At 55.7% G+C, this 18,467-nt stretch overlaps 1 protein-coding gene across 14 annotated transcripts in view; it reads right to left on the bottom strand.

The window, feature by feature from the left end:
- KCNQ1 (potassium voltage-gated channel subfamily Q member 1) overlaps window positions 1-18,467 on the bottom strand; it is a 323,759-nt gene that overhangs the window by 251,981 nt on the left and 53,311 nt on the right. For 12 of the 14 annotated variants that reach the window (XR_013442244.1, XR_013442245.1, XR_013442246.1 and 9 more), the window contains one exon: window positions 10,754-10,894. The exons of the other annotated variants lie outside the window; for them this stretch is intronic. Coding sequence is in view for 9 of the 12 variants with exons in the window: in XM_078057620.1 (XP_077913746.1) it covers window positions 10,754-10,894 (141 nt within the window). In the remaining 3 variants the exon portion in view is untranslated. The remainder of the gene's footprint in view (window positions 1-10,753; window positions 10,895-18,467) is intronic. 14 annotated transcript variants of the gene reach the window in all.

The following is an 18,467-nucleotide window of genomic DNA, read 5'->3' as shown; positions in this document are numbered from 1 at the left end:
ATTAAAGTTACAATGCTCCCGAGATTCTTTGCTGCTCCTCCCACTGTATCTCGGCTCTGTGCACCAAAAGGAGGTGGCCAAGGGATCATGCCCACTCTCCAGGCCTGCCCACCTCCCGTCCCGGGAACCAAGCTGTGGGGAAGCCGGGTGGAGCCTGCTGCCAAGGTCAGGCAAAGCAGGGAGGGGCCGTCCCCACAGAGCCCTGCCCACACTGTGGATCAGTGAGGCCCTCAGGATGGGTGTGTGGAGGCATGGGGTTTGGGGATGCTTGTCACACGGCGGTAGGTAACAGGGACCATTGTTTTAGATTACTGTTAGAGTCCACTGCAACATGGACTGTCTACACACACACATATTTTGTGTTCCCCAGAACTGTCCTATTCTCAGAGGTGCATTAAAGTTTCCTGCAGTGATCCCATTTAACCTGTTTTGCCCTGCATTTCCAGTAGCTTTCGTTTTACCATTCTTTTTTTTTTTTTTTGGTGTTTGACACATCAGAGTTCACAAATACGTCTCCTCCAGAAGCCTCGTGTGGGCTTGTCTCGACGCGGAGACAGACACCGCTTACCCTGCTTTTGTGTGTACTTGCGGGGCATTCCTTTGGCTGTTCCTTTGTTTTTCAACTGTCCGTCATTAGTTTGCTTTGCTGAATTCCCCTCAACGTATTTGTTAAAAATAAAAATAAAAACCTTTCTCATAGTCCTCTGCTTTTTAATAGAGGTATTCAGGCCATTTACATTTAATGTAAAACTGGATACATCCGGTTTGATTTTTCCCATCCTACTATTTGGCATTTTATGTTCTTTCTTTCATTTTCCTTTGAGGTGGAGAGGTGGTCAATGTATTACCCCTTCCCTCCTCGTTCCTGAGCGTGGACACTTCACTAAACTGTTTCGTTCCATCACTGTGCCCTCAGTGCCTGAAACTTGTAACCACACCTGCTCCAATCGGAAGAGCTCCCACCATAGTTTCCCCTACGATGGCTTCATCCCCAGAGAGACAGGAATCTGTGTGACTTCATCTCCTCCCTGTCCCTTCACCCCCATCAGGGACTCTCCAACATCACTTCCACAGACTTCAGGAAACCCTGCACCATTTTCAAGAATTCCTGAGCACAGGGACCTCTCTTGTCTCCTTTCCTCTGACCAAGCCCCTGGCTCTGAGCACAGCGCCAAACCCAGGGTGCACGCCAGGAGCCACGGGTACGACGGGTGACAAGAGTCCCCGAGGGCCACCAGCCTCTCATACCAAAACAGGACAGGTCAGAATGACACCCCAGGGTCCCCTGCTTCACAGTCCCACCCCACTCCCCTTGCCTAGACACAATTCGGGGCTGAAGTGTGCCTCCCCAAAGCTCATGTGAAGTCCTGAGCCCAAGGACCAGCTAATGGGACCTTATTTAGAAACAGGGTCTTTGCAGATGTAATTAGTTAAGGCCAGGTCATTAGGGTGGGCCCTAACCCAACACGACTGGTGTCCTAACAAACGGGGTAGATGGGTACGTGCAGGGAGAACGCCGTGTGGGCATGGCACAGAGACAGAATGATGCATCCATGAGCCAAGGAACCTCGCAGATGGCCAGCAACCACCAGAAGCTGGGACAGGGCTCCTCTCACAGCCTCAGAAATAATCCACCTGCCTACACCTTGAATGCAGACTTCTGGCCTGAAGGGGAGAGCATGGGCACCTGGGGGCTCCAGGTTATCATCAAGGTCAGACCAAGGGCTGGACAAAGGTCCCTGCACGTGTCCGTGTCACAGCCCCCAAAGCTTTCTCCTCCTGGGAAGGGGGTCCTGCAGGCCTCGGCGAGACGGTGGCTTTCTCTGCGTAGGCGAACACTGGCCTGTGCCTTCCCCACGGCATGGAAAAATCTCGGCTCTGAAGATAGAACCCAAAATGCGGGAAGAAGCATCCCAGGCTGACAGTTAGCAGAAGCAAAGGCCCGGGGGCAGAAGAAGGTGGGTTTGGGGGGGGCGGTGTCCAGCGCTCTGAACAGTGAAGAAGGCAGGTGGGGCTTTCCGGAAAGCAGGTCCTGAACCCCCCACTGAGCCCCACCGCGTGGCCTTGGGGCTAAGAGCTCTGTGAATCACACTCGGGGCCTCGCGCACACAGGAGTAGCTGGGCGGGCCACCCTGCAATTTGTGGTAGGGAAGCAGGAGGCCCAGAGACCGCCCGTGCCCGGCTGCAGACACCATTAGCCGCCCAGCAGCCAGCTTTACACGTATTTAAAGCAAATCCCCCGTCTTCCCCAGACAGGGCTATTTCCGTCTATGGGCCAGCTAAATGGGGTTTATTTTCAGCCCCGGAACCTCACTGCTGAGGGCCGTTAGCCCCAGCGAAGCTCCACCCCTGTGATGGCCACCTTAGCCGGCTGGGATGGGGGGACAAGGACGGAGGGGGGGGGGGAGGGCACGTAGTTTTATTTGCTGAGCACCCGAGCTTCTAAAAATGTCTTATTTAAGAATTTACCCAGAACGAGAAGTTTACCAAACCGAGAGAGACTCGGGGATGAAAACCCTTTCTAATTATCTGGTTGAAGTGCTGAAAGGTTCTGCCTTGGTTTGAATAGTGTTTACTTTAGCAGAGGCTGAGGGGCTCCAAGGACCCGGCGGTCAGGGGGCTGCCACCCCGGGGGAGGGCGGGCAGGCCCGCGTCTGTCACGGGTCTTTGCAGGGTGCGCGTGTGGAGGCCCCGCTCCTCTGCGTCCCGGCGGCCGGCTACCCCGGTTGGCCCTGCACGTCCAGAGATTGTAATGACAGGCGGTGAATTTAAACAGTTTTTTTTTTTTTTTTCTTTCAGGAATGTTTTAAGGGATTGAGAGGAAATTGTGCACGGATTTTGCTGTTTTAAGAGCTAATATGTGAACAGCTTCAGAAGGATGTATGTTGTTTTAGGGCTGGAGTTTACAGAGTAAAAGCGTAAGACAAAAGCAGACATGCCGTGGGCTCCGAGGGCTGTCTACTTGAATTTCATTCCTCTGAGAAGGGGTGGCCTTCCCGAGATCGGGGTGGAAGGAAACAGAGGAGGTCTGATCTTCGGCCCCCCGCTGCCTCCCACCACGTCCTGTCACCAGCGTGCCCGCAGGGGGTGCCCAGCTGGGCGGCCTGCAGCGAGGGGCTTGGAGGGAGCTGGGAACAGCTCTGGGGCACCAGCCCGCACCCCCTGTCAGGGCACTGAGGAGGGTCCCCCGCCTTCGGACGGCCCTCGAGTGCCCACGATCCCAGCCCACGGGTGCTGGTCACGAGATGGGTGGAGGTTCCTGCTCCTCGGGGGATGAATATCAGAGCCACAAGCTACCCCAAGTTTCTCGGGAAGAAATAAACAGAATAGCCCTAAACCCGTGAAAAAATTAAATTTCTAACCAAAAACTTTCCCACAAAGGAAAACCCAGGCCCGATGGCTTTGCATGTTCTGTCCGGCATGGAAGCAAGCCCAGCAGCCCGTGCTAACTCTTCCTGAATCACGAAGCAGGAACACTTCCCAACTGGTTATCTAATGCCAAAAGCAAAGACATTACGAGCAAACAAACCACAGACAATATCCCTCATGAACACAGATGCAAAAACTCGACACTAAATTTTAGCAAATGCAATCCAACAATATATTTTTTAGAAATGCATCATGACCAAGTGGGCTTTATATTAAGAACCCTGGGTGGGTTTGCTATCTGAAAATCACTCAGGATCATTCACCATATTAACAAAGCAGAAAGAAAGAACACATACAATCTTCTCAATGATAAAGAAAAAGCCTCAGATTATATGCAATAGCCGGGCCCCAAGAGCCACTCTTCCCAGCAACGTAGGAAGGGATGGAGATTCCCTGGCTGGTTCAGGGCACCTATCAAACCCACAGCTTGCATCACACTTCCTGGCGAGAGGATAAACATCCCCCCCGAGACCAGGAACCTGATGAGGGCGATTGCTCTCTCCTATTTACTAAATGTCGTCGTGGAAGCCAGGGCATCAGGCAAGAACGAGGAGCAAAAAGCACAGAGATTGAAAAGGAAAACAAACAAACAAACAAACAAACAAACAAAAAACCCTGACTTTGTTTGGGACAACACTATCGTCTCCATAGAAAATCCTAAAAAAAATCTATGAAAAAAAAAAAAAAAAGTTTCCAGAACTAATAAGGTTAGTAAAGCCATAGAATACAAGATCAACAAACAATCCAAAAGCAAAATTGAGAAAACCGTATCATTTCGGTGTCAGAAACATGAAATAGTAACGAACCACACAAATTATGTGTGAGATCTGCGCCCTCCAAGCTGTAAAACACGGATGAGTGGTATGTAAAAATATCTAAATAAGTGCAGAGACACATCGTGTTCAGGAAGCAGAAAAGCTGAACGTTACAAAGACGTGCAGTGGACTTAAGTGTATGGCCGATTCGCCCCGGCCCTAATCAACATTCAGGCAGGGGTTTCTGTGGGTTTTTTTTTTTTTTTTTTGGTAGAAATTAACAAACTAACTCTAAGCTTTAGGTGGAAATGCAGAGGGCTAGAATTGCCAACATACTTTTGAAAATGAACAAAATTGAGGGATTAACGCAGCCTGATTTCAAGGCTTACTATGAAAGTCACATTAATCAAGACAGTGTGGCAGTGGAAGGACAGATTAGAAAGTCCAGAAGCAGACCCACGCATATGGTCAACTGATTTTCATCAAAGGTGTCAAACTAATTCGATGGAAAAACGGCACTGGAACAATTGGATAACCACATGCAGGAAAGATTTAATACCCGTCACTGCATATAAAATTAAACTTGAAATGAATCACAGATATAAACACAGAATGTAAAACTAGAAAATTTCTACAGAAATATAGAAGAAAAGTCTTTGTAACCTTGGATTAGGCAAATATTTCTTAGACAGCATACAAAAAACATGAACCTTTAAAGGAGAAAAAAAAAAAAACAAACCCTGAAAAATTGGACTTCGTCAAAATTTAAAAACTTCAGCTCTTCTGAAAGACAGTGTTAAGGAGCAATGAGAAGCCACAGATCCGGGGCGGGGGGAGGTATTGGGAAAATGCATATCTGACCATCCAAATCTAATGTCTAGATTTAGATCTCGATTATAGGAACCAGTCCGATGATTAAGGTGGGAGAGGAGCCGCGCCCTTGGTCAGACGGCGTGCGTGCATGCGAGCGTGCGAGGCAAATGAGCCCAAGGCTCTGGGTGTCGCTGGTCGCTGAGGAAATGCCCCCAAAACCGTGAGGTATGGCCACGCGCCTGCTACAACAGTGTGGACCGGGCGGTTTTGAGTGCGGATGAGCCCCCGGAGCGACCGAGACAGTAGTGCGTGGATGGGAGGAACGCAACACGGAGCAAACTGTGGGAAAGAGCTCGTGGTTTCTTAGCAAGGTCCGCGAGCGTCGACTGTGCCGAGGGATTTACCCAAGAGGAATCAAGACATAGGGCTACTCGAAACCTGTATGCAATAATCAGGGCGGCTTTAATCATAACAGCAGAAAACTGGAAAGAGCTCAAATGTCCATCAGCCTGTGAATAGATAAACAAACTGTGGTACATTTTATCCTTTCCAATTAAAAGGAAACAAAGTAGTGAACACAGGCCACAACATGGATGAAGCTCAAATGCATTCTGCTCCGTGAAAGAAGCCAGACACAAAGGCTCTGTACTGCAGGATGCCTTTCATATGACGTTCTGGAAAAGGCAAGACTACGGGGACAGGAAACATCCCTGATTACCAGGTGCTGGGGGCGCGGGGGTGGGGGTGAGCTGCCAAGGGGCACAAAGGCACTTTTGGGGGTGATGGGAATGTTCTAGATGGTGACTGTGGCCGTGGTCGTGGGACTGCAGACATCTGCCACGACCCGCTGACCTGGACACCTAGAGATGGGAGGTTTCACTGCTGGGAAGTTAGGGCTCCGTAAGCCCAAGTGGAAAACGGGAAGAAATCGGACAAAAAATGCAGCCCGCCTAAGAGATGTACAAGCAAATCGATCCTTTTGTAAGAGATGAGTTAACAGTAAAAGGAGAGACGCACTAAATCAAAGAGTTGGTTTTTGGAGATTTTTTTAAAAATACCCTGAATCCAAGATTGACCCCCAGGTGCCCAGAGTGGACGCCTGGCATTCAGCAGGCCCACCAAGCTCCTGCCATCCAGGACTTGTGTTGCTGTCCCGGCTTGCCACCCCCCCAGGAGGTCTCCTGCACCCCCATTGTCCTCCTCGGCGTCTTCTCCGGGGACTGAGTGCAGCATGCCGTCCCCTTGAGTCTTGGTGACCACCTGCCTCCACCAATCTTGTGCTCCATCAAGAGCTCCCGAGGGTGCCTCACACTCAGTCTGGCTCACGTCCACGCTCTGGGCTGGGGGCACAAGAGACACTTGGGAAACAGGCACCCACAAAGCCCCATGACTGGATCGTGTCCAAACCTCACACCTGAGACCCCAACACTATTTGCAACCCGATCCTGGGCTGAGCCCAGGGCCACCCGCAGCCTGCCCTGCTGCCAAGGGGGCCCTTCAGGTGCCTTGCAGCAGCTCCTGAGCCGTCCCCCACCCAGAAAGCCTTCTCCACCAGCCCTAGATTCACAGCCCATGTCCCACTCGCCTTCGGGGGACCCGGACTCACACGCTGGCTCGGGTTCCCACCCCAGCACTCCGACCTTGGGAGATACATCCCCAGCCCCACTGGTGCGGGCGCCCGGCTCACTCCAGGCGGCTCTCCAGCCCCCCACCCCGCCCCACGTGCACACTCAGAGTTGCTCAGTAGGGAATTTGCAGAGTTTTGAGCTTTCTGTGACCTTCAAAGTATGTTGGCTTCTTCCGTCTTCCACCCACACCATTTCACTTAATCCCTAGAGCGACCTGATGTGGGGGCGGTGGGGTGACCGTTAGGGTACCCCACACGGAAGAAAGCCAACCATAGTATCGGGGGCTCTTCCTCTGCAGAGACCCCAGCACAGGGACCGAAAAGGCTCATTGTTCGGGGGGGACCCAGCTGCTGGCGAGTGAGCGAGGGTGAAGGGACAGTGGAGGGCAGACCTCCCGGAGGAGGTGACGCACGAGCTGCAGCTAGAAGGACAGGAGGGTGGTGCGTGGTGAAGGCTGGACATCAGGGAGGCCAAGTCCGGGAGGCGGGGCTGGTGGAGCCGAGCAGGGACCCTGCCTCGAGGGGCTTTGTGGGTCACAGGGAGGGCTGTGGGTGTCCCTTCACGGCCGTGGGAAGCTTCCCGAGAGTTCTAAACAAGGCAGCGACCAATCTTGTTCGCTTTTTGAGGAGGTCTGTCCTGACCGCCATGTCGTGGGTGTCGGTGAGGCCTGGCTGAGGGAGAGAGCCAGGCGGGTGGCCGGCACGCTCTGGACAAGGGGTGAAGGGAAGCCCATGTCCCGAAGCCACAGGGCACATGTGGGCCCAGGGCCTCCCAGACACACAGCTGCCTGGGACCGAGCCCTGTGGCACCAGTTCGGAGAGCCCGACCTCTAACCCCAACACAGCCAAGCCCAGACCTGTCCGCTGGAGGTCGTGGGGGGTGCCCTCACTCTGGGGATGCTCAGAGCACAGCTCAGATCATGGCCAAGGAGCGTGAAGGCTTATGGGAGACAGAAGGAGCAGAAGTGCTGGCTGGCTCGAGGCTGCCGACTGTCAGGGCCCAACCTGCCTGCAAGGCCGAGGCGTGGGCCCAGGACCCCACTTCTGGACGCACCCACCGGGGAGTCAGACGGTGGCCCCGGCCGGACCAGCCCAGGGCACGCCTGCACACCAGGCAGGAGCCCGCACAATGTGTGTGGAGATGCCGGGAGCGGCGCCGGTGCAGAGAACGCCAACCCTGGGGGCCGAGCCCCACCGCCGGCGCCGTCTGCTTCCGAGGACCTGGGGCTTGCAGGGGCTCGGGGTGGGGGAGGCACAGAGGGGGCACAGAGGGCCTCCAGGGCAGTGACACTCCTCTGCATGATACAGCACGTCCTTCCACGTCGGTCAACACCCACAGAAAGTGCACCAAGAGTGACCCCTAATGTAAACTGTGTACGTGAGTGAACAGTCACAGATCAACGTCGGTTCATCGATTGTGACAAATGCCCTGTACTGACGCGTGATGGGGACAGTGGGGGACGCTGGGGCGGGGGGATGGCAGGTATTCGGGACCTCTGTACTTTCTGCTCAACTTTTCTGTAAGCTTAAAAACCCTGGGAAAAATAGTCTACCAGTTTTATAAAATGAATGCCAAAAAGAAGTTCTCGGCACACACCCTGCCCACTCATGTCCACGCTGTCCCAGCAGCTCTTGCTGTCCCGGGGGGGGGGAACGTGGGGCCCGTGAAGCCCATAGTTACACGTGGGGCCCACACAAGAAACACCGGCACACTCATGGTGCAGTTTCGTTCTATCCTTCCCCAGGCCCGACTGCCTTCCTGCCCTGGGGCCAGCAAACCCCCTCTATCTGGGGTCCCCACAAGCTCTGGGGTCCCCCGACACCCTGCAGGGGGAGACAGAGGCCCCCGCAGGGGGCACACACAGGCGGCCAAAGCCCCATCCAGCTGAGGCACAGAAGGGCCAGCCAGGCCTCGCCGGCGCGGGGCAGGGGCCAGACCCACGAAACGCAGATGCGAGTCTCTCGTGTCTGGGGAGCGGGCGGGCATTCGGGGGTGTGGATGAGTGTCAGCACGCCAGACTGACAGCTTACGTGAGAAAACAGGGACGGGAAATGTCCCAGGTGTGAGCGCACACAGAGCTGTCAGAACAGAAGCACAAGCCTTCCCGAATCCCAGAGTATTTCTGTGGAGCGAGGAACGTACATCCTGTAGGGAAAACCAGCACAGCAACGGTGACAAAAGACACATAATTATTAAAGACTATGATGGAGGTGAGACCAAGGATATAAGTCATGCTAATCAAAGCAAATGAGCTGAACTCTGCCCCATCCAAAGAACGTTTGGACTCAGGCAAGACTCAGCATATGCTTCACATAAGAAGCCCACTTCAAGTAGAAAGACACATATAGGGTAAAAGCAAAATAAATGAAAAAGATACACTATGGGAACATTAAGGAAAAGAAAGCTGGAGGGGCCACGTTAACATCTGACAAGGTAGATTCCACAGCAAAAACATGGCCAGGAATAAAGAAGGCAGCTTCATAGTGATAAGGGGGCCCGCTCATTGGAGGACATAACGGTCCTAAATACTGACACACAGATAACGAAGCCTCACAATATACCGTGCGTGAGTGAGCCGCCCTGGAAGAACACACACAGCCCCACAATCAGAGCTGGAGGTCTCGGAGCCTGTGGCCATGAGCAGAACGAGCAGCCAGGACACCAGGGAGGACGTAGCAGACCCCACTGCCGACCACAGCCATCTAGTCGGGGTTTGTGGGGCAGTCCTCCCAACAGCAGGATACACCGTTTGCCTGTGCCCAGTGCGAGATCTACCAACACGAACCATATGCTGGGCCATCAAACAAGTCTTAATGCACTTTAAAAGAATCCAATATATTAAGTATTTTCTCTGACCACAAATGAATTAAAGCAAACATCAGTATCAGAAAGGTATCTCGAAAATCCTCAAATGTTTGGGATGTAAGGAATATACTCCTAAATAATCCAGGCATCAAAGAAGAAAACAAAAAGAAAATTAGAAAATATTTTGAATGGAATGAAATTAACATAATGCATTAAGATCTGTGGGATGCAATTACAGTCTTTAGGGGGAATGCCTACCCCCAAACTCCCATATTAGAGGGACCTCTAGCCAGTGTCTTCAGCTTCCACCTTCACAAACAAGAAAAAGGACAGCCAAGTAAAACCAAGTAAGCACAATAAAAAATAACAATCAGTACAGAAACCAATGAAATCACAAAAAAGAAACATTGAAACCCTAATCAAAAGTTGGTGTTTTGAGGGGCACCTGGGTGGCTCGGTCATTAAGCGTCCGCTTTCGGCTCAGGTCATGATCCCAGGGTCCTGGGATCGAGCCTCGCATCGGGCTACCTGCTCAGCGGGAAGCCTGCTTCTCCCAATCCCACTCCCCCTGCTTGTGTTCCCTCTCTCACTATATCTCTGTCAAATAAATAAATAAAATCTTAAAAAAAAAAAAAAAGTTGGTTCTTTTAGATCGATAAAATCACCGAACCCGTAGCCAGACTGATCACCACAAAAAAAAAAAAAAAAAAAAAAAAGGCACAAATTACCAACATCGGGAGCGAGAGAGGAGACCTCACTACTTGTCCCAGATATTAACACCTTAGGCGACATGAACAAAGTCCTTCAAACATGCAGAATACCAAAGCTCACTCAGGAAGAAACGGGTAGCCTGAATATTTTATTAAGTACATTTAAAATCTAGTTAACAACTTTCTGACAAAGAGAAGCCCAGGCCCAGACAGCCTTCCTGATGGATTCCACCATGTGCATAAGGAAGAAATTAGACTGATTCTGCACAAAATCTTCTCCCGTATGAAGAGAGAACACAGCCCAGCTCGCTTGGCCGTGACAGTGTTACTCTGGTACCAAATCCAAAACGTTATCAGAAAACCATAGAAAATATCCCTCATGAACTGAGATGCAAACATCCTTGGCAAAATTTTAGTGAATGAAGAAGCCCAAAAGTATATACAAAGGGTAAGACAACATGAAAGAAGTGGGTTTATCTAGCAATGCAAGCTTCGTTTAACATCTGAAGATCAGTCAACATAATTCACCATGCTTAGCTCAAGAGATGTGGAAAAAACATTTGACAAAATTCAGCGTCCACCTGTATTAAAAAAACCTCTTGAGCATTTGTACCAGAAGGGATAGTCTTCGATCTGGGAGAGGAGGTCTACAGACATCTGCTGACAGGTGGTGAGAGGCACAATGCGTTTCTCCTACGATGGGTGGCAAGGCGCGGGTATCCTCGGGGGCAGCCAGCGCAAGTGGGCATCCAGACTGGAAAGGAAGAGGTACAACGGCCTTTATTTGAAGACGTGATTATCAATGTAAAAAAAAAAAAAATCCACAGAATCCACTAAAAAAAGTTGCTAGAAGAATCGAGTTGGGGAAGTTTCAAGACATAAGATACCGAAATTATAGTTCTGGATACCAGCAATGAACAACCAGAAACCAAACGTACCAAAGAAATGCCACGGACCACAGCATAAAACATAGGAAACACTTAGGTGTCTGACAAGAGATGCATGGGACCTTTGTCCTGGAAACTACGAAACATCCGGATGGAAACAAAGGATCTAAATAAAAGGGGAGTGTACAACGTCCGTGGTCCAGAAGATTCGATCTGGGCAGATCAATCCTCCCCCTGCTGATCTCGGGGTTCAGTGTCATCCCAAACAAAATCCCACCAAACTTCTTTGTAAAAACTGACAAGCAGCTTCTAAAATTTATACAGACATGCAAAGGACTTGGGATAATCAGAGCAACTCAAAAGAGAGGAACAAAGCTGGATGATTACCTGACTTCATTTCAAGCCTTCTTCTAAAGCTACCGTAATCAAGGTGGTGTTGTCCTGAACCCGTAGCCAGATTAGCAGGTGAGTGCATCAGAACAGTCCAAAAATAAGCCCATGTTCTCATAAGTTGACTTTTTAAAAAGGTGTCAATGTGGTTCCACGGGTCAAGGACACTCTTTTTAACAAGAGGCACCAGAACAATTGGACACTCACATATCAAATTATGAACCTCAAACCATAATTTACATGGTATAAAATGTTAACTCATGGACCTCAGTGCAAGCATCGAAACTACCAGAAGAAAATCTTAGTCATCACGTGTTTGGGAAAGATTTCTTAGACACGAAAAGCATAAGAAAAGGGAAAAAAAGCAATAAGTTGGAATTCATTAAAATGGAGCACTTTTAGTCTTTAGAAGACACTGTTCCATGAATGAGAAGGGCAACCATAGACAGGGGAGAAATATTTGTGACATACATCCATGTACCTACAATATGTAAAGAGCTTTTTACGACTTACTAATAAGACAAACAACTCCATTTTAAAATGGAAGATTGGAAAAGATACTTCACCTCAAAAGTTACAGGAAGGACAGTGGAGTGCATGAGAAGATCCTCAGCATCATCAGTCATTAGAGTCGAGATTAAAACACGAGACAGCACGACCCACTCACATTGGTTAAACCAAGAGACTGACCACACCAGGCATAGGTGGGACCGTGGCAGCACTGGAAGCCCCCACGCGGCGGCGGGAACACAGAAGGAAAACCGCTTGCCTGTGTCCTCTAAAGCATGTGGCCAGCCTATTCCCAGGTGTTTACCCAAGAAAAAGGACATACAAATCGGCACAAAGACTTGGACGCACATGTATCCGTAATGGCTCATGGCTGGAAACGACCTAGATGCTCATCAACACGTGGGCGATACGCAGATGGTGGGACGTCCATGCGGCGAATTCGACGCAGCGGTAACAAAGAACGGGCTACTGACACACACAACTACCGGGACGAGCCTCCGAGAAATGATGCCAAGTGAAAGGAGGCAGACAGGAAGGCTCTAGAAAAGTCTAGAAAACACAAGCCAGTCTGTCCTGACTTCTGTCAGCACCCACCGGTGGGGTAGCTCCTGAGTGGGGACGGGTGGGAGGAGGTTACCCCCCAGGCAGGGGGACACTGTGGGGGATGATGGTGGTGTCTGCTATCCGGATGGTCTCATGGTGTCTACAAAGGTCAAAATTCACCAAACCGTGCACTTGAAATATGGCATCTGTCACGTGTCAATCACTCCTCAATATGCTGGTTTGCGTTAAGAGAGCAGCAGAGATAAACAGGCGGCTCAGCCTCTCGTGTAGGTCCAGGGACCTGCTTGGCCACGAGGTCCTGCCTCGCGACCGGGACACCTGTGGTGGGTACAGACGACCCTCCCACCCGCCTCCCCCGCCCCCCTATCCCGCCACTGCACACCTGCCTGGACGAGGAGGCCGCTGTCCACCACCGTCCACCGCCGTCCACCGCCGTCCACCGCTGTCCCCCCGGCCCGAGAACCTGGGTGCCGTATGTGCCCACCGCCCGCAGCCCCCGAGTCAGAGCCACCAATATCACTCGAGTTTCCCACATTCGGGATCTGAGGCCCAGGGAAGGTCAGTAACACGTGTAGGCCCCCTGGGCGGTCTCGGGGGGCCTGGACCCCGTCCGCCTCCTTCAGGCTCCCTGGCGGGGCCCCAGGTCTGGGGTTTTCGAGAGCCACGCCCGGGAGCAAGCCTCTCCCGGACCAGAAAAGCCTGCTGTCTCACTGCCACACTTTCTCAAGAGGGGGTGCTGCCACCCCTCGCCACCCCTCGCTGTCCGTCTACAGGGAACCAGTGATGGAGTCTTAGGACAGGGGCCTCTGAACACTGGGGAGAAGCTAGAAATTCTTACGAGCCCCCAGGATGAGCAGCGTTTCCCCATGTCCCAGAGCTACCGAGCGGCCTAACAGATGTCCTCATTTAAAAGGACATCACCTTGAACCCAAAATGAAGACAGAGACTCCGAGCGAGCGGGGATGCCGCGGGGAAAGTTCAGAGGATCCCACGGTGGGACCAAGCCTGGCTCCCCAGCTCCCCAGCTCCCCGGAAACAGCGAGGTTACAGGGGTGGTGATGCAGCCCAGGCTTTCCAGCAAACGCCGGGTCCAGGGACTTCACGGGGTAGGCGACACCGAGAAACGAGTAACACACGGACCCCAGCCCGGGCCCCACCCCCGAGGGCCGCGGCTCTCGTCCCTGACCCTCCCCGGCCGGGTGTAGAGAGCGGCCCCCGAGAAGAGGCTCCAGGACAGCTCGAGAAATTGAAAACGAAGCAAAGACGCCCGCCCTTCCCCCAGGCCTCCCCACCGAACCCTGCTCTGAATGCACAAATTATTCTCAGCTCATCGTGCTCGGAAACTGACCAGATCATCGCCCGCCAGGAAAGGGGGCAGGCTGCGCCTCTCAGCACACACTTGACATTTTGTTCTCCTCCAGGCTTCCGTGCTGACAGTTTCTGGATTAAATGTGCAAATGGAACGCGGCCCCGAGGGGGTCTCGCTCCCCGCCGGCCCGAAGCGCCAGGGCTGAGTGTGCGCGCGGACACGTGTATGCGCCTGAGCAAGCAGGCCACGTGAGTGTGTCTACCCGCGGGGGCCTCCACGTGCGCGTCCGAACGTGTGCCTACCTGTGTGTGACCGTGAGCGCCCGCGCGTGCCCGCCTCCCGGTCAGGCCTCGGGGCCGCACCAGGGCCCGATCCGCTACTTCAACTACCCTCGACCTCGACCGAGCTGGGAAGGCAGAGCCACTGGGCACGGGCGCCCCAGCTCGGCTTTCGGCACGAGGAACTTTTCTCAGCCCAGTGGTGGTCAAATCCACCAGAAAGCGCCACCGTGGGCCTCGGGCTGGGGGTCCGTGCCTTGCAGCCACGAGCCCAGGGGAGGCCTGGAACTCGCCTTCCCAGGGGGCCAGTAGCCACAGACCGGGGAGGGCAGCATCACCCCCAATTCCCGTGAGCCTGAAGACGCTCAATGGGCTTCTCGGGCCTCCTCCGAACGCATGGGTGCCCTCAAGCCCCAGGGCGCAGAAGGGGCTGACAGGTGGCACCCTGGGCTAGCCCCTGGTCAAGGCCATTTCCGACCCATTCTTAAGAAGGGCCGGCAGCAGCCCTGGGGTCACCTACAGCCCCCCTTCCCCTCGCCCCACCCAATCTGCCCGACCAGCACACGATTTTATAACCAGAGAGCAGAAAAGAGCAGACTGGGAGCTGCTGCGCCCCAGCCCCGAGGTCAGTGCAATGGGGCGGGGGGCCGGGGGCCGGGCGTGCGGCCGCGGCTCCTGACCCCGCAAAGCTGCACCGAGCCCCCGTCTTCCCGCCTGTGAAGTCGCACAATGACACACTGCAGTGGCCGCACAGCCGGGGCTCTGGTTTTCATTCTGTGTGACCTGGGGAGCAGAGAACGTGATTATAACCCGTCTGAATGCCGTACCCCGGGGCGATGACTCAGACACCTGCACGGGCCCGTGGCCCCCGCCCGGCGACCCGCCGCCTGGGCAGCCCGCGCGTCCAGGCGGCGACAGCCGGCAGACACTGCCGCGCCGCACCCCACGGCCACGGGGGCCCTCCGGGCTCATCCTATTACCCCGGATGACTTCCCCAGGGCAGTCCCCCGCAGCCCCCCGCCGAGTGCCAGTGCCAGGCCCCGCCCGCGCCCGGCGACACACTGCCTGCTCAGCTCGGTCCCCGTTATGTTATGTCAGCTGTTACCCCATGCTTAAAACAAGGCTCTCCAGCTGGCCGGGGTCAGATGTGAAAACAAGGCCCTCACAAAACCCGGCCCTCCAGCTACCCCGCGCCGGAGACCCCCACTGAATGTGGCACTTAATGACGAGTGTCTTTGCAGCCCTCGGGCCGAGCATAAAGGAAACACCTGTCCCACGGACGGCACCCTCTAATCCCGCTAAATCCCCGAATGGAGGAGCCTGCGGGGCCCACAGCAAGGGGCCCCCACCCCAGCGTCTGACTTTTGTCCTGGGCCTCGGGGAGACATTGACAACGAGTTTTGGCGGGCCAGGCAGGAGGGAAGACACAGGAGCTGGCCTGGGAGCACCTTCCCAGCAGAACCAGAGCACCGTGCGGGGAGCCAGCCCCGGGTGCAGCTGAACGCGCCCCTCGTATGGGCGTCAGTTTCTAGGCGGGCAGGGGGCACTGTTTTCCTGCTGACACTGGAGGCTGAGCCGAGCCCCCCCAGCCTGCCCAGAGCCAGGGGGGCCCCACGCATCCCCCCCACCCCCCTGCACCCCAACGCAGGGCGGCTCTGTGTCTGGTTACTAGCCTGGATCTGAATCATCACAATTTCTGGAAGGAGAAAAGAAGACAGTGGGGTACGGTGGGGAACATGAGGCCACCCAGACACCTGGCCACCCTGGGGAGAAAAGCCTGGAAACCAGGCACACACGTGCACCCAGGTGCCAGAAGAGGCGTGGGGCCCGCCCACCCTGCGTCTGGGCTGTCCCGGCTCCCGGGCTCTTCCCGCCCCAGCATTCATGCTCCCCGACAGGCAGGCCCGTCATTTCCGCCCTCAGGGGCCAGTGGTCGGGGCAGACGGCCTCCTGGGGAGCAGGGGAGCAGGGTCAAACCGGCCGGCGGGGCCCAGGGCGGACGGACGGGGGTGCCGACTGGGGCTCGCACGGGGTCCCCCGTGAAGACGCTGGCGCACACCTCACATCCAGGGTTTGACAGCGTCGTGGGGACACAGTCAGGCCCAGACTCGGGCTCCTCGTAGGGCAGGAGAGGCCAATGTCCGCCAGGCCTGGCTGCTCGCGGGGCCCCAGGGCCTCCACTCGGACCCTGTGGAGTCGCCCCCCGACCCCGGGGACCCCGCAGGAGACACGTGCCCGCCGAGGGCCACCCCCCTTTCCCTCCAGTGGCACCCGTGGGGGACTTGGGGTGTGTTTCAGGGAAGTTTCAGACACTTGGGGCCGTTTCTGCGACCCCCTGCCCAAGCCCCACACTGCGTCCCGAGCAGACTTGATCGATAGGACAGTTCTGGAGACAGATAACGGGCCCGGCTGTGGGCCTCACAGAGGACGTCTTTGTTATAGAAAACGAGCCAGTGCAAGACCCTCCACACACAGGGCCCCGGTGTACGGGCAGAAGGTTCCGGTTACAGCGAGGACTCCTGCTTTCACAGTCCTCGGCTGAGTGCAGACCCCCGCATGAAGGAATGTCGGCTGTCCCCTCAGGGGCAGCTGCCTCCGGGCCAGGAACGCAGCCAGCCCAAACCCTGGAGCCCTCCCCAGGCCCGGGGGCCCGGGTGGGGTGGGAACTATGGCCCCTGGGGTGGGGATGGCCCACCGCTGCCCTGGGCCCCCCGAGCCTCGAACCCTCGGCTTCCTCCTACTCAGACATCCTGGGGGGCCAGGGCACGTTCCCCTTTCTAAAGCAGGCACAGCGGCTCTGGCCCCCCAAAGCACAGGAGGAAGACCAGGAAGGAATGGCCAGAGCACCCGGGTCATGGAGATCAAAACCCATGACAACCCCACACGATAAGGAGACTACAATGCAGATGTGGGACCTGCAGCGAGCCCTGAGTGTGGACGGCGGTCAGATGGTGGGGTGGGGGGCAGGGAGGTGAAGCCCAGTGAGCAGGTGTGGAAGCATGGGGGCCCCTGCTTCGGGGGTCTTAGGGGTGGCTCAGGCCGATGCCCACCGTCACCGGGGGGCTGGGGGGTTCATTCTCGGGGGTCCCCACCCACCGTCATGGGGCTCTGGCGCACTGGCCAAGGTCCCTAGAGGGCAACGGCTTCCAAGTTTGGTAAGAGGCCCCTAAGACGGTTCACAGACACATGCGGGGGTGCTGGGGCTTGACCCAGACTGAGGGGGAGCAGCCGGGGCCCCCCCGCCCCCCAGCACAGGGGAGACAGCCCCACAGCACTGTCCAGGGCCCTCCTCCAGTGCCCTGGGCCCTCACGGCCACCTCTGTCCCCACCCCGTCCGGAGGCAGCGTCCCCGCGCCGTCACCCCGGGTCGGCACGGGTGGGGCTCAGGGCCTGTGCGCGGGAAGCTGAGCGGAGTCGCAGGCCACTCCGTACTGCAGGCCGCACAACGGGGACCCCAGGCTTGGCTTCCGGCCACACGGTGCCCCTCAGCCGGCCAGAACCCCTTGAAGAGAAATCCCCTGCCCTTCCTTATCTTACGGGCACAGAAACACCCACGACGCGGGTTGCCCCTGTTTGAGGCTCTTCTGCAGCTTTTAGAGTTTGTCCTGAGAGCTGCAAGCCTCTGGTCAACCCGAGGAGGCCGCCCAGGCTCAGCCGAGAGCCCCCAGCCTGCAGGGGGACAATCCGCACACCCAGCTGCGACCCGAGCAGGACGCGGGTGCAGAGCACGCAGACGCACACACACGGGGGCGTGCACGCCACCGCCTTCCCACCCTGCGGGGCCGGGGGTCAGTCCCTCCCCCCGCTGGGGTGCTGGCCCCCCCGGCAGGGCCCCGCAGGCTGCAGACACGAAGCCACGAAGCCCGTGTTCTGCCCCGGAGAGCCACTCCTCTCTGCACACCTACCCCTGCCACACAGTAGGTGTTTTACGGGCGGAACGAGCACAGCGGACATCCCAGCCAGGGTGGGGGGTGGCGGTGGCCCCCATTCTAGGGCAGAACATCAGAGAAGAGCCCGGCAGCGGGACCCAAGCCTTCCCAGGTAGCTCCAGTGTGCCGGGGACAGAGACAAAGGAGCTCGAGGTTCCAAAGCAGAGAGAGGAGGTCTTCCCGGAGGACCCTGGGGTCCAGCACAGGAAGCAGGGGACGCCACGGGGCTAGCAGAGAGGCGTCCTGGCAGACGGCGTGCCAGAGCGGACCTTTGCTGGATGCGGAAGGGGTTCGCCACGCAGGGAGGGGAGGACGGAGTGGGAAGAGCGCTCTGGGTGGGAGGGAGCCCCCGAGAAAACAAGACCTCGGGGTTTGTTAGCGGAACACCGCGGCCACAAGGGACTTGAGTTCTGTGAGTCGCGCCCCCTCCGTGCGAGGGAAGGACACAGCAGAGGGGTGC

This window comes from Halichoerus grypus, chromosome 11, assembly GCF_964656455.1.
Source record: "Halichoerus grypus chromosome 11, mHalGry1.hap1.1, whole genome shotgun sequence".
In the NCBI taxonomy this organism is placed as follows: Eukaryota; Metazoa; Chordata; class Mammalia; order Carnivora; family Phocidae; genus Halichoerus; species Halichoerus grypus.
This window is presented reverse-complemented; position numbering and strand designations above follow the sequence as displayed.